Source organism: Periplaneta americana, chromosome 2 (assembly GCF_040183065.1).
Source record: "Periplaneta americana isolate PAMFEO1 chromosome 2, P.americana_PAMFEO1_priV1, whole genome shotgun sequence".
Classification (NCBI taxonomy): Eukaryota; Metazoa; Arthropoda; class Insecta; order Blattodea; family Blattidae; genus Periplaneta; species Periplaneta americana.
The window spans coordinates 28,309,084-28,326,243 of record NC_091118.1 but is presented as its reverse complement, the minus strand read 5'-3'; the positions used below and the strand labels follow the sequence as shown (position 1 = coordinate 28,326,243).

General features: G+C 34.9%; 1 protein-coding gene across 1 annotated transcript; it reads left to right on the top strand.

Moving 5' to 3' along the window:
* The first annotated feature begins 1,117 nt into the window (after positions 1-1,117).
* On the top strand, positions 1,118-15,329 carry mtTFB1 (mitochondrial transcription factor B1). Its single transcript, XM_069813118.1, has 6 exons — positions 1,118-1,218; positions 4,559-5,192; positions 6,989-7,188; positions 9,964-10,121; positions 11,813-11,966; positions 14,972-15,329. The coding sequence occupies exons 2-6, from the start codon at positions 4,905-4,907 to the stop codon at positions 15,216-15,218; spliced, it is 1,047 nt and encodes a 348-aa protein (XP_069669219.1). The 5' UTR covers positions 1,118-1,218; positions 4,559-4,904; the 3' UTR covers positions 15,219-15,329.
* Positions 15,330-17,160: the final 1,831 nt, after the last annotated feature.

Genomic DNA, 17,160 nt, shown 5'->3' with positions numbered 1-17,160 from the left:
CCAGGACGATCCGTAGTGAAATCCATTTCGTGAATAATGTTTTTAATGTATTGTACCCTAATTATTAAAACCATGTTTTAACTTCAAGCTTTCAAAATCATCCTACATAGTATTCAAAACTGCATGTCCTTAACCTACAAAACGCACGACTAATCGTGATACTACTGCGATCATATTATATCATCCTATTAAAAATTGCATTTGATCTTTCTGCAACTACAGAAAAAAAATACAAGGAATCCAATCTCGATAGTCCCTTCCCTATAAAAAACCATATTGGTGGCTCCATATCCTGTTTTTAGCGTACGGTTCTTAAATACTAATGATTAACCAGGGCAATATTCACCTTCGACATAGTTCCTATTTTTATATTCGTGCACCTCGTTCTCAAAGTTCTCGTTTAGGTTCATGAACGTTCAATTTACTCGTATCTATATTCTGCATACTGCAGATTTCCCCACCCATCTCGGGGAATCGCTCAATATTATACAGGTTTACGTTATTATTTATTGTAAATTAAATTAAATTATGAGGTAAGAAAATATTGAATTATATTAAATTATACTAGGTTATACAAAATAACTGTAAATATAATTTTGACACGCACAGGTAACCAAACACGCGGGAAAACGTAATCAACTGTAGCTTATGACATAACATAGCCCTACAACATATTATGCCGCATGGAACGCTCCAGCCATCTAGCGGTAAAATTTCGCATAAGATATCCCTATGCCAGCGAAATGACTCCAGCGCCGAAACCCAACATTTGCTCTTAATGGATTAAAGGAAAACCCGAAAACAACCTCAACGAGATAATTTGTTTCATCCAGGATTTAAAGCCCCAACCGCTCGTTTCACAATCAGACATACTAATCATTACTACATAGCGGTGGACTGAAATTATGGTGTATATATATATATATATATATATATATATATATATATTAGGAATCTCAGAAATGTACGACAATTTTTAAGCTTAAGTACGACAATTTTCATAAGTTGGTACGACGGTTACGATTCCTTTATCTGGCAACCCTGATTCTGAATACGCATTTCCTTCCACCTGGTGTTATTTCTCTAAACCTGCGGTAAAAACGCAAAGTGCAATCACGTTTGATGTGTTGAAATGTTGCGGAGTTGATGATTTAAGGAAACGCAATTTAAAGAAACATTTGGGCGTTACATAGTTTCTTACTTTCAATAAGAACAAAGGTAGGCTGTGTTCTAATACTAAAACTATATTTACTAAAATGTTCATTCCGATTAATATTTCAATTAGGCTAATGTTGGTTTATTTACTGTTGTTGAGGTTAGAAAGGCTGATATTTTAACTTATAAATAAATAATTTTGGTGCTAATGAATACCAGTGAAATTGATAAAAAACTAAACAGACCGAAGACGAAAAGTTAAGTTTCTGTGTGAAATATTAACGTTTGCACTCGCATTACGTTGGACGTGTAATTTCACAGGTAATTTGCCACATACCTCTACAATTAGTTTAGTTGAAACAATTACCAATAGAATGCTCAAGTTTTAAAATGCATCTCCACAAAAATTCCATCAAATTCGCTACATCTCCATAAAAAATTCATTATGCATTCAACGATTTTAATTTCCAAAATTACTAGAAGACCTGTGCACTAGTTTCTCCCAAATTTCATCACAGTCGAGCCCTTATATTTTGCGCACTTTCCTTGTCAGCTCAAATAGTAATACTTAGAACTGATTCCAGGGCATCAAACAGCCAGTATATGCTAATGTGATGCGAATTTTAGAGAAAGCAAATCTGCTTTTTCAGTTCTTTTTTAATGTATATCAAATAAATGAATTATTTTCAGCTATGTCTTAATTTTTTACCATATCAAATCAATGGTTTATTTTCAGATACCTATTTTTTAATTTTTTACTGTATGTCAAATGGTTTATTTTCAGCTATTTCTTAATTTTTTTACTGTATATCAAATGATTTATTTGGTCACTGACCGAGAAGGAACTGCCTACTGAAGGAGGCACTGGAAAGAATGATGAATGGGAGAAGAGTTCAGGGCAGAAGAAGATATCAGATGATAGACAACATTAAGATATATGGATCATAAGAGGAGACGAAGAGGAAGGAAAAAAATAGGGAAGATTAGAGAAAGCTGCGTTTGCAGCGAAAGATCTGCCCTTGGGCAGAACACTGAATGACTTTCTTCTTCTTCTTCTTGCATGGCTCTACAGCCCGAGACGGGCCTTTACCTCCTGTAGTGTCCTCATCCACTCTCCTCTTTCACCAACAATGTCCATCTTTTAATTCCACACTTTCTAATGTCATCCTGCACCGAGTCCCACCCTCTATTCCTAGGTCTCCCCTCATTCGTCTCCCTTCCAGTTGCGTGAAACATACCGTACTTGGTGCACTTTCCTATCATTCGACATCCTGCCCATGTGTCCGATCCATCTAAGTCTGCCTAATCTAATGGAGGATATAATATCCAAGTCACTATACATACACTAGCGTGCAAATTAATCCGAACACGACATATTTTTACTTTTTCTGTCATTGTTGACCTCACAGCTACTGATACCTCTGTAATTGACATCTGTAGTACGTGTAATTCCATTGTTGAAGGTGTGTCATTATTTTTTTTATAATATGTGACATTTTGCCTGTCGTTTTGTACTTATAAGCATTTCAGTTGTGTTGACTTAATACTGCAATCCTGTGTACATTCTGTCGTCTTCACAAATGGATACAACTCCACGAAAACAGTCTAAAATTATAACATTAGCAGAGCATTCTTCTATGACACAGAGGCAAATTGCTGCAGAATGTCACATCGGTTTGGCTACTGTTAATTCGATCATAAAACGATACAGGGAGACTGGATCCAGCACACCCCAGAAAAAAGGAAACTGTGGCCGGAAAAGGAAGACTTCACCTGCAGATGATCGTTTAATTGTCAGGAAAAGTAAATTAAATCCTAGACTAACTGCTGTCGACTTAACCCGCGAGTTAATAGCTACCATTGGGGCGAATATTCACGTCACAACAGTGCGGCGTAGGCTTTTGGAAGCTGGGCGAAGGGCTCGTAAGCCTATTAAGAAGCAACTGCTAACTCCTGTTATGTGCAAAAAACGCTTAATGTGGGCAAAATTACATCAACACTGGATAGTGAATGACTGGAAGAATGTACTTTTTTCCGATGAGTCTCATTTCGAGGTCCACGGCCACCGTGTTTCTTACGTACGGAAAGGATCCGAAAAAGTAACAGCAGCTCATCTCCAACAAGCACCCAGTACCCCCCTAAAGTAATGTTTTGGGGTTGTTTTACACATGAAGGGCCTGGAGCATTAATACCTATCAAGGGAATGATGAATTCTGACAAATATATTCACTTATTGGAAACCAGAATCGTACCCCAGCTGCAAAAATCATTTCCGGGTGGCAGAGGTGTGTTCCAACAAGACCTGGCACCATGCCATACATCTCGAAAAACTACAGAATTCTTCAACAAGAAAAATATTCAGGTACCCCCCTGGCCAGGCAACTTAACCAACATCAACCCCATTGAGAACTTGTGGTCAATTTGCAAAAGAAGAATGCAAAAAATGGATTGTTCTACAAAGGAGAAGATGATTTCTGCCCTCATTGGTATATGGTTTCGCGATGAAGAAATGAAGAATATTTGTGGGAAATTAGTGGAATCCATGCCAAATCGTCTCAGAGCTGTTATTAGGAACAAGGGAGGCCACATAGATTACTGAGGTCCATGTTTCTTCACCATGTAAAACAACTGGTCTTATTAAGGTTTTATATATGTTAATTTTAGTTGTTCTAAACGTCATATTGACTCTTCAATGGTGGACGAAGTGCATAATAGGCTCTGTTTGCAGATTTGATTCTGTTCCCAACTTCATTCCTTAAATCATTATTACTACCGGTAGTTAGTAAAGATCCCAAATACACAATTCATTAACTATCTGAAAGGAGAAATGGCCAAATGATGCTGTACAGCTCGACCAAGTTAAGTCTGCGAGCTGAGAGGGGAAGTTGGAGGCAGTTCTGTAGTGAAAGGAGGTGGTAACGAGAGGAGACCAGTACAGTCTCATATGACAGCAAAGTTTTTATATTGCGCTTCAGTTCATAGAGCGGTAACAATTTAAGACGCTTTGAAATAGACTGTACTTCTACTTCTGCTTGACAGTGAGGTTTGGCGTTCTGATTGGCAAGCGTGGGCGTAGGAGAGAAAGTTGCATGAGGGGGGAGGCTGGGAGACAGCGTAACTGTTGCCTTTATCTGAAAACAAGGACAAAAAATGCGTGCGCTCCGTAGTTTATTTTAAACGATGTGCACACGTTGAAATCTGAGCGTCACGTGACCTATGTGGCAACTGTGTTTTGCCTCTACATTCCATCCCGATATCCTCACTCTCAGACTTGACTTGGACAAGCTGTATAAATGAATTTAAGCTATTTCTTAATTTTTTACTGTATGTCAAATAAATGGTATATTTACAGCTATTTTCTAATTTTTACTGTATATTAAATGGTTTATTTTTTATTCACCAGGTTTGCAGCCGATTTGACTAAACAATGGGAAAAGATGAACAGATGCCGAAAGTTGATCTTATGAAAGACAAAGCCAATATTTCACCTACGACAATTGACTATATGAAAATTGTAGAGAAGAAGAACCTACAAAGAGTGCAGGCATTGCAGAAGTTGAGACAGAGGAACGTGAGAACTGGCTTTATGCTCGGAACTGGAGTTCTTGGAATATATCTGTACACGATTTTTGCAGTTAGACAAGAAAAGTTCCTGGACGATTTTGACGAGCCAGTTGTAACAAATAACTAACATCACAAACAGTAGATACATATACATATATATTCTTTTGTAGATAAAGTAATTGAGGATGAGTATAAAGAACAGTGTGCAGGAGGCAATGAGGCTGCCCCCATTGCCTACAATTCGAGATATATTACGTCTTTATCGCTTACGTGCACTTCGTCAGTTGTCACAGAATTTTCTGATGGACCAACGGCTGACAGACAAAATTGTAAAAGCAGCTGGGAAAATCAAGAACAGTGAAGTATGTGAAGTGGGACCCGGGCCAGGTGGAATAACGCGCTCTATTCTTAACAGAGGGCCTTCTCGGCTCATTGTGGTTGAGAAAGATAAACGGTTTTCACCTGCACTGGATGTGAGTATACAGTACTGATAAAACTTTGGTCATGAATGTAAAGATATGGTCACACGTCGCTACTTTTGTTGCGCAACTTTTGTACTGCAGTTGCAAAAGTTGTGTGTCGTGTTCACACGTAAGCTAAAAGTAGCGCGCTGCACGCTACTGTTCGTGCTGCGCAACCCGAGTGCAGCAAAAGTTGCAACTGGAGGTTGCGAGTCTGTTCACACACAAGGCGCTACTTTTGCAGCCGCAGTCTAGCTGAAGGTTTCCAGCTCCGTGTTGACTTCTCAATATACATTTTGTGGTTATGTTCGCATTATTATGACACTCATGTGATAGCTTCCTCATCTATTATTTGCTTTTCTGTCGTATCAAGTATTCAGAAATTGCCATTATTTTTACTATAAAGCTATTAAAACGCCCATATACTTAAATGATAACCAACAGCATATTCACGAAATCAATGTTGGCAACTGTCCTGTTTGAAACTACACTACGGAAAATTAAAAAAATGAATTATATCGTCAGCAGATATACTCAGACTGTCTTGTACATTTAGTAACTGTTACAAATAATTTATTTTCATCATATCTAACATTAAAATATATCCAAACAATAAAAGTATCATTGGCACATTTGGGTGGCAACACTGATCGCAACTGCAGCAAAAGTTTCAACAAAACCGATATCAAAAATGCTGCGGCTGCAACCCTAAGAACCCTATTCACATGTTGCTACTTATAAGCTGCGCGCAGCATGGAAAAGTAGCGAGCAGCAGGTTCGGCAGCCGCTACTTTTCGGGTTGCACCGTTGTTCACACGTCGCAGTACGAGACTTGCGCAGTTTTTTGTACTGCAACGCTGCAAAAGTAGCGATGTGTGATCGTACCTTAAAGAAAAATTGAGTAATGCAGTGGAGCTACTTGAATTTTCTTCATATATTCTGCATATATAGCATGAGTAAGACAGTGCTTGTAGCTTTCCTGTTTTTAATTTTGTGAAGAATATGTTAGGAGAAAATTCACAAACTATTAGGGAAGACGTAATATATGTTAAGTTATATATATTATTTTAATGTACCGAAGTACATATGATATTTCCATGCAGATATTCTGCATCATCATACAATGAAAGAGTAATGGAACGGAGAAAAATTCTCTCCGGCACCGGGATTTGAACCCGGGTTTTCAGCTCTACGTGCTGATGCTTTATCCACTAAGCCACACCGGATACCCACCCCGGCGTCGGACAGAATCGTCTCAGATTAAGTTCCAACTCTTGGGTTCCCTCTAGTGGCCGCCCTCTGCACTACGTCATAGATGTCTATGAACGTAGGACCGAAGTCCACACATGTGCTGAGGTGCACTCGTTATGAGTGACTAGTTGGCCAGGATCCAACAGAATAAGCGTAGTGCAGAGGGCGGTCACTAGAGGGAACCCAAGAGTTGGAACTTAATCTGAGACGATTCTGTCCGATGCCGGGGTGGTATCTGGTGTGGCTTAGTGGATAAAGCATCAGCATGTAGAGCTGAAAACCCGGGTTCAAATCCTGGTGCCGGAGAGAATTTTTCTCCGTTCCATTACTCTTTCATCGTATATGTTAAGTTGTTATTCAAGGAAACACCTCAATTATTGGGTGACACTTCAGTTGACCTTTTGTCACTTTACATTCACATATTAATCTTTATACATTGACTTCAGACAACACCTAAGACAAAGAAACGTGTCTGGTGTTCGATAGTTACAATATTAGATTTTATTTAAGAGATATCTGATCATTGTTTCTATAGTCAACTGTTTATTATTGTTCAGCTCCTTAAAGATAGTACATCAGATGGGAAGATGGAGATCATCCTAGGAGACGTTCTGAACGTGGACATGAGCAAGATGTTTTCTGAAAGCAAAAGGAGATCCTGGGAAGAACGCCCACCACACATTCATATCATTGGTAACCTGCCGTTCAGTGTGTCAACCCCACTCATCATCCGTTGGTTGAAGGCAATCTCTGAAAGGTGCAACAGAATGTTAACTCCTCTATAACAGCAGTATTACTGCTTACGCCTATGTAATATATCTAGACATCTTAGTTTTCGCAAACCACAGATTCGCAAAATGGAGGTTTTCAGGTGATAAAAGCAAAAATGGTGTTTCAAGTCTTTCCAGGTCAAAATATCGTGAATTTAAATTACGAAATGTTTGTTTTCAGCGCGAATTTATTTGAAATTAATATTTTTAAGAGAAATGTTGATTTTTGTTTTGCAAAATTTTAATTAAGGTACCCAAAAGTTTGGAAGTCATATAAATATGTGCGTGAATTATAACAGCAATACTACTGCTAATATAAATGTAATATATCTAGATGTCCTTACTTACTGACTTACTTACTTACTGGCTTTTAAGGAACCCAGAGGTTCATTGCCGCCCTCACATAAGCCCGCCATTGGTCCCTATCCTGAGCAAGATTAATCCAGTCTCTACCATCATATCCTACCTCCCTTAAATCCACTTTAATATTATCTTCCCATCTACGTCTCGGCCTCCCCAAAGGTCTTTTGCCCTCTGGCCTCCCAACTAACACTATATGCATTTCTGGATTCGCCCATGCATGCTACATGTCCTGCCCATCTCATATGTCTGGATTTTATGGTCCTAATTATGTCAGGTGAAGTATACAATGCGTGCAGCTCTGTGTTGTGTAACTTTCTCCATTCTCCTGTAAATTCATCCCTCTTAGCCCCAAATATTTTCCTAAGAACCTTATTCTCAAACACCCTTAATCTATGTTCCTCTCTCAAAGTGAGAGTCCAAGTTTCACAACCATACAGAACAACCGGTAATATAACTGTTTAATAAATTCTAACTTTCAGATTTTTTGACAGCAGACTGGATGATAAAAGCTTCTCAACCGAATAATAACAGGCATTTCCCATATTTATTCTGTGTTTAATTTCCTCCCGAGTGTCATTTATATTTGTTACTGTTGCTCCAAGATATTTGAATTTTTCCACCTCTTCGAAGGATAAATCTCCAATTTTTATAGTTCCATTTCGTACTATATTCTGGTCACGAGACATAATCATATACTTAGTCTTTTCGGGATTTACTTCCAACCCTATCGCTTTACTGCTTCAACTAGAATGTCCGCGTTTCCCCTAGATGTCCTAGATTTCGAAAACTACAGATTCGCGGAATAGCGGTTTTCAGGTGATAAAAGCAAAAATGTTTCAAATCCTTTCAGGTCAAAATATAGTAAGTTTAAACTTACAAAATTTTTGTTTTTGTTTGAAATTGATGTTAAGATAAATTTTTATTTTTGTTTTACAAAATTTTAATTAATGTACCCAAAAGTTATATTTATTGGAAGTCACATAAATATGTGCGTGAATTAATACAATAATCTTCGGTGAAGCTAAGTTCTCTGCACACTGTTCTGTTAGCATGCATGGCAGTGATTGGAGTACAGCTGGATTTACGATTTTGTTTAATTAGGCATTAGAATTTTCTTAAAAAATTTGAAGTGATTGAAATATAATCTGTTTTGCATTTACTGTATATTTATGTACAGAATTTTGAACTCATTATTCAAGACTCTATTTCAGAGAATTTTGAATCGAATATTCAAACCATATACCGCATTTACTCGTGTAATAGATGCCATTACATGTACACACTCCAATTTTTTACAGTAATATGTAAGGGGAAAAAATCTCTGCATTACATTTTCATTTGCTACGTGTGGTAATATATAATCGTAATGTTGACTGCACTTTTCATGTTTCAATTTTTTAAACTAAAAGTTAATTCATTACGATTGGTTACTTAAAATGCAAAAATGGATTTGATTGGTTCTTTTTAGTACATTATGCAACGAGCCTATAATGGTAGTAATTAAGACGCGAGTATGTTTGTTTATGAAACGAGCGCGAGTTTCATAATTTTCATACGAGCGTCTTAATTACCATTATAGGCAAGTTTCATACGACTTTTTATGCTCGACCATATTTCTAACTTGAAATTATTCAGAAGTATTTATTTTATTTGTATCTGACTGAAGATCGGAAGTGACCTTGTGCATAGCTCGTGTGAGATGTGCGCAGACGCGAAAGTATTGATTTTTTCCGAGGAACAATAATGTCATTGACCTTGATGTAATGTACCGGTAGAGAATAACATGAACTCATTTTGATATAACCTGGAAATTGATTTAGAATTGAAAAACGAGATGACAAATTGAATTTATTTGAATATTATTTACAATTAACGCTAATTATTATAGTAACAGAACATAACCTTCTGCAACAGTATTGGATTTCCAGCCTCCGTGATGTTTCCCTAGTTGTCTTTCAATTGCATATCCGAGGATAATCGAAAACCTGAACTTTAATGAATAGGTGTACTTTAATGACATACATTAAAGGACTACTACCAGGTGTATAATTACTACATTTCGGCATGGTTGAGCATAAAATAGTTTAAAAACTTTCAGCAGCATTAATGTGATTGTTGTCTCTTGTAGTGTTATTTGCTTCAGTTGTGTATTCAGTTTTTTTAGTATAGCCTACTGTGCTACTTTTTTTATTAATTTTGTATATTACGCAATTTACTTAGTACAGCTATTGAGTACTTTACATCATTGGAGCAGTCCTGTTTATTTCTATTACAGAATATGGTTCTTTCCTTTTTATCGATCATGATTACAAGAATGAAATGCAGCCCCTCTGGTCCTCTCCTTAATAAAATTTTACTCGTAACATCAAATATAATTTTGATTGTTTTGTCTTTTGTAGGAAGAGTGCCTGGTCTTATGGCCGCACACAACTGACTCTGACCTTCCAGAAAGAAGTGGCAGAGCGTATGATCGCTGACATTATGTCAGCACAACGCTGTCGGCTGTCTGTCATGTGTCAGAACTGGTGTACAGTAGAACACAAATTCACAATACCTGGTATGTTGCACACAGGTGGCCTCAGAATTAAACAATGCACCGCAAGAGTCAAAGAATAAAAAAAAAAAGATTCCTTTTTCGTACTACTGACTACTGTTAGTCCTAACCATCATACTCTACCTCTCTCAATTTCTGTGAGAGAAGCACTAACATTTGTCTGTAAATGGAATACTAAGAGAATGCCTTACAAAATATTTTGTACATAATAATTATAGACACTAAAATTATAAATAAAATTTGCTGTGTTAAAAAAATTATAAAATAAAGAGACATGCGATTGTATTTACAAGAGATCCTTCCACCCATCTCCAGTGAAGTTCCCACTTCCATGGTTTAAACTACGGTCATTCAGATTGTGCAGATTACAGAGTGAATTATATCAGTACCACCAAGGAGATAGAACCACAGTCTAATATATACAGTCACGAAGCTCAATATGTAGTAAATATGCAAACATTAGATAGTTGCTCACTACTAGGACTGCTAATATTGCCTCATTACAGACAATGCAAAATAGTACCATAACAGTCTATTGTTTCTAGCATCCTCAAAACTCAAGCTTCGTGACTGTATATAGTAGACTGTGATAGAACTTTATAGAAAAATATTTTAAGAATATTAATCTGCAGAGTTTTTAAAGTGAAAAACGTAACAGTGAATGTTTTCACAAGAATACTTAATTAAATAAAAAACATTTTGTTATCCACAACATACTTGTTTGAAAAATCCAACAGTAAATTCCACTGTAGAGTATTCAAGGACTCTTATCGAGAATGAAATAAAAAAATATGAGTAAATTTTTAATTTATAGCAGAGCTTTTTTGTAATATGAATTTTCCTGGGTAAAAATGAATTTTAAACAAAAGTTGTTGGGAGTAATGAAAAACAAGTAAAAAAATAAATGATATAACCAAAAAAAAAAAAACCAGTAACGTCAGTTTTTTTTTCCTAATGCCATGTATATTGGATAGTTGTAGCATAGCTGCCTGCTTTTTTGGTGATTATGATAAAGAATCCTGTTCTGAGATTAGGGCAACCATTAGATGGGATTTCATTCACCCCATATGATAGAATGATATATGAATATGGAAGTGGGCAATGTGGATGAAGTTGATTATAATGAACTCAGAATCTAGTGCCAAAAGTTATCCAGTATTTGCTCTTAATGGGTTGAGGGAAAACTCCGCAAAATTTTCAGTTAGGCAACATCCCAACCAGGATACGATCTCAAGCCTGCTAGTTTCACAGTCAAATATGTTAACCAGGGTCTGGTGCCAAAAGTTACTATTTGCTCTTTATGGGTTGAAGAAAATTCGCGAAAAAATCTTCAGGATACGATTCCAAGCCTGCTAGTTTGACAGGCATGTTAACCAGGTCTGGCGCCAAAAGTTACCCAGTATTTACTCAATGGGTAGAAGTAAACTACCGAAAAAAATCTTCAGTCAGACAACTTGAGATGTGAACTCGACCCTGCTAGTTTCACAATCAGACATGTTAACCACTACTGTAAAGTGGTGGACTATATAAAACTTCATTAAATGCATAGCCTTATTTTCATGGTTTGTGTATGATCTACTTTTAGATTTTGTGAATGCTCATTAACATAAAATATGAATTTTTCCTAACAGTCTCTTAATAAGAAAAAAAAAAAAACAGATGCAGACTTGCTGATTAGCATTATTATGTTCCAGGAAAAGCATTTGTTCCTAAACCAGATGTGGATGTAGGAGTTGTTCGCTTCACACCTTTGGTTGAACCTCTTGTTCCTTTACCATTTGAACTAGTGGAGAAGGTGGTGCGCACCATATTCAGTTTTCGTCAGAAATACAGCATTAGAGGAGCAGAGTGAGTATTGATGCCTGCAGAGATTAGAGAATCTCGAATAAGTACTGCATATTTAAAACTGTAAGCTGTAGAAATAGTACCATAGCATACAAACTGCTTATCACCTAGTAATAGAGACACGAAAATTAAAAGATACAGCTGTCATAAAATCATACTACTTAGTATTAATGTATGATGCAATAGTTAAAATAGCCATTATATTCAATAAAGTTGTTAATAGCGAGACACTGAGTTACTTCTTTGAAATAATGTTGAATTAAGTAAAGGTTTAAGTTATTCAGTAAATATTTCATAAATTATCCACCATCAAATTCGTATAGATCTTTTCCTTTTATTAAAATAACTACTATACTAACTTACTATTATGACAAATGTTGTATTGCATATTTCCACGTATTCACATTTTTTTTATGTTCTCGTGATATTTAACTTATTTTATATTTTTGTTTTCATATTTTCCGATAATGATATATCTATAATGTGATAAGTTGAGCTATATATAATCATAATTTTCCTTACTGTGTGTACTTAAAAATATTGTATTCATTGTATGCTTTGTACTGCACTATTTTATTACTACTATTATTATTATTATTATTATTATTATTATTATTATTATCATCATCATCAATAATTGTCTAATTTTTTTATACTTTGTATGCCTCATTTATTTTGACCTGCTGTACACATTTTATTAGGCTTTTTTCTTTCTTTCTGTATGTTATATATTATGTCTGATTTCTACTTACTTGTTGTTTACATTTTATTATTATTATTATTATTATTATTATTATCTTACTCAGTTTTGTGTGTGAAATTATAGTGTACTTTGTAAATTTGTAGTGTTTTTTGTAACGCAGTTTTACTCCAGGTTGAGTGTTAGAGAAGGCCGTATGGCCTTAACTCTGCCAGGTTAAATAAATCATTATTATTATTATTATTATTATTATTATTATTATTATTATCATTATTATTATTATTATAATAATTCTACTGACTTCTTATCCTTACCTAAAATTACAGTTGAAGACGTTTCATTAGCCATAAAAAAGCTTAAACCTAATAAATCAAAGGGCACTGATGGCATTCCTAATTTTATTATTAAGGGATGTTCTAATATTCTAATACCCGTTTTAACCTTTATATTTAATTTAAGTTTATTAACCGGTACATACCCTATGCTTTGGAAAGAAGCATCCGTTATTCCTATCTTTAAGAATGGTAAAAAAAATGTTGTTTCCAATTATAGACCTATTTCAATATTAAACAATTTCTCAAACATTTTTGAAAAAATAATCCACAAACATGTTTCATTTTATGTTAAGAATAAAATTAATTCAGCACAACATGGTTTTACTAAAGGTAAATCAACAACTACAAACTTAGTATCCTACCTTAATCTTGTTATGCCTGTTGTTGAAACCCAAGGTCAAATTGACTCAATTTATATCGACTTTAGCAAAGCGTTTGATGTTGTACCTCACAATATTCTGATAAATAAATTTAAAAACTTTGGTCTCTCTTCTAACTACGTGAGATGGTTTGAAAACTATTTAACTAATAGACAATGTTGTGTTCGTCTTGGTGATTCTCTCTCGGACCCATTTAATTGTTTATGTGGAGTTCCCCAAGGATCTACATTGGGCCCTCTATTATTTTTATTATTTATTGATGACATATGTAAAAGAATAAGTTCAAACTACCTGTTATTTGCTGATGATCTCAAAATCTTTCGCTCAATAAATAGTTCTGCCGATTGCCAAACTCTTCAAAATGATATTAACTCCATTGAACTTTGGTCTGACATTAATGGAATGAAAATTAATGAAACAAAAACTTTTGTCATTTCGTACTCTCGAAAAACTACTTCCATAAAATTTAATTATTCTCTTAATAACGCCTGTATTATTAGGAAAAATTCTATAAATGATCTTGGTGTACTACTCGATTCTAAATTATACTTTCACGATCATGTTCAATATATTTATAATCATTCAATAAGAATGCTTGGTTTAATAAGGTCTATAACCTATTCTTTTTCTACTCCTGAGTCACTATTAATTCTATACTTTACTTTGGTTCGCTCTAAACTTGAATATGCATCTGTAGCCTGGAATTCCATTACTTCAACCGATTCGGTTAAATTGGAAAATATTCAAAGAAAATTTATTTCCTTATGTGCTTTTCGATATATACCCAATTCCACTGACTTTAACTATGATATTACCTGTAAATATTTTAACTGTTGTAGCCTTTATGCTAGACGTCTAAATCTTGATTATCAATTTTTTTGCAAAGTTATCAAGGGTGATATTGATTGTGAGTCTATCATAAACAATATCAGCCTTCGTATTCCTACAAAAGGTTTAAGATTTTATAACCGAAATTCAAAATCACTTTCTCCAGTCTGTAGATGCATAAAATATGCCAATTTGCATGGGCACAATTTAGATCCTTTTAAGGTTTAGTTTCGTTTTGATTATTAGTTTTTATTGTTTGTACTCAATTGTATTCATGTATGTTTTTGTTATTTAAGATATTATTTATTTTTGTTTTGCACCTTTGTATCTTCTGTTTTGTGTATTGTGCTGAACTATAATTGGCCTCTGGCTGTTGTTCAGCACACAAATATTAATAATAAATAAATAAATAAATTATAATATTAAGTAAAGGGCTGTTAAATTATCTCCTGTCACATTTTATAGATAAATGTGTTATTAAAATAACCAGTATATGAAAGTTATTTTAATAGTGGTACAAATTCATTTACTTAAAGAGTAAAGTAACGTTTTTACATGTATTCCTTTCTTTACGTAAGCCTCTGTGCTTTGGGGGTTTGAAAAATGAAAATTGTAAATGATTCCACCCTTCATTTTACCTAAACTGAATCCGTATAGTCCCTTAATGTACCGAAAATTGTTTGAATTTTGATTCGAAATGGCTACTGGCTTCACCATTAAAGACGACTAATAACACAAAACTGATTTGGTTATTGTATGTTGCAGGACATTATTTCCGATTCCTGTGCGTGAAAAACTTGGCACAGAGATGTACAAGCTCGCAGACCTGGATCCTACAATTCGACCGTATCAGCTTACTGTGGAGGAATTCGGACGTCTGTGTTACGCTTATTGCACCATCTGTGACAGAGATCCTAGGCTGTACAGATACAATTCTAGGGCATCCCGTGAAGAGCGTGGGGACTTCGAGCAGCTGTATGAAGACGAGCAACAGATTGCCACAGTAACATGAAAGTACTCTTTGCTGTTACTTCCAGTAGTGCACGAGGGCGATAAAACTTTACATTGTTTATTTTGCTGTACAGTCATGAAACTTGTGACATTAAATATTTCTTCATGCAGATACTGTATTTTTATTTAAGAAAAACTACCCATACTGATCCTAACTTCTTATAACTGGTCCTTGATTGAAGTTACTTCCAGATATTACTGATAAGTAGGGACCGGATTTTTATGTAATTACATATTATATTCCTTTCAACCCAACTGTAAATAAATAACAAATCTTTGCAAATCTTGTAATTACCATTAATATATTAAAATCTGATACTACATATTTACCCCACATTACATATTACCTAAATTATTTATTTATTTATACTGGCAGAGTTAAGGCCATAGGGCCTTCTCTACCAACTCACAAAGTACACAAGCAGTAAAATTTAACAAAATATTTAAATTATACTGTATTTTATTTATGAATAAAAGGTTGTGAAACGAATTAATCTGAGTTTGCATTGTTTATATGGAGAAAGTTGCTTTGATATGAGTGTGTTTGGATTAAGAGCACGTTTCCGAAATGAATTACGCTCATAATCCAAGGTTTTACTGTATTAGTGTACTTCATAGGGTTTATCAGTTGTAACCGGCATAAATAATATTGTACATTGCAGTATGTAGTATGAAGACGCCAGTACAGCAGGAGCTTTAAATTACGAAACTGTAAGTGCCTATGTACTTGATTTATGAAAATCTTAAGGTGCAGATTATCCGATTTTTTCGATTAACTGTTCAGTCCACTCCATTACCATGGTTAATAGAGGTTCTACTGTAATCTTTTAGCAAAAGTGGAATATTTACACTATCACAGTAGCTCTAGCAAGAGTTTTAAACCTAGTATAGGCTTGTTGTTGACGTAATGGTCTGTTGACATTTCGTTCTTCTGTAATAATGTCACTAAAAGATTATCAGTGATATCTAACGTCATAATATTGATCTGGAATACAAGAGTAGGCCTACTCATACAGATGATGCAAACTAGATGAAATGATTCTCTACTTGGATAGTGTCCACTGTTATTCAAGAAAAGTTCTCAGTTTGCAAAATCACAAAAAATGAGCTTTAATAAAATCCTACAGGAAATAAGACTTCGTTTCGCATATTTCATTAAAGAACAGTGTAATATGTAGCTGTTGCTGATTACCTGGTTCGGTTTTTTCTGAGGTTTCCCCCAACTATGGCAAACTCTTGGCCTCATCTTGCCACACATCATCTTGCTATCACCAAACCCATCAACACAAAATAACCAAGTAATTGATACAGTGTCGTTAAATGATCAAGTAAAAATTATATATATCATTGGTTTACAAACAAAACACGAAGTCAAAAATATAGTAACTTCTGAGAAGAAATCGTACCACAAAGTATGTGTATAAACCTAGAATTGGAAAATAAAATACACATAAAGAGAAACAACTTGCTAAAAATTATATTCCGTGGATTTAGTTTTGTCAAAAACATTCAAACACTTTTTTCTCAGAAGTAATACTGCTGACTTAGTGTGTTTTGCTTGTAAACTGATGATATGTAGCTATCTCAGAAGAAAATGCATACATTTTATTGAATCATTTAAAACTTAGGAGGAGAAAAAGAAATGTGTATTATGTATTTAAGATGCTCACACGGGTGCTAGAAAAAAAGGTGAGTGGTGATAAAAAGAGAAACCAAGAGTCAGGAAATGATAGGAAGAAAGTAGTGAAAAGAATAAGGGTGCAAGTGTAAGTGGAAATCTAGTATGTGAAAGTGAAAGCGTGGGAGGGGGGATAAATAAAAGAGGAATAGAAGAAGAAATAAATAGAAAGAAAGACAAGAGATAGAAATAAGGCAGAGGTATTAGATATGATTAAAAATTGTGGGGATGTGAAATTGTAAAAGATCGAGAAGTATAGGGGAGA

Coding starts and splice junctions, on each gene's coding strand:
- mtTFB1 (XM_069813118.1), top strand. CDS start 4,905: ATGAGTATAAAGAACAGTGTGCAGGAGGCAATGAGGCTGCCCCCATTG. Junction 5,193..6,988: donor GGTTTTCACCTGCACTGGAT/GTGAGTATACAG, acceptor ATTATTGTTCAG/CTCCTTAAAGATAGTACATC. Junction 10,122..11,812: donor ACACAAATTCACAATACCTG/GTATGTTGCACA, acceptor ATTATGTTCCAG/GAAAAGCATTTGTTCCTAAA.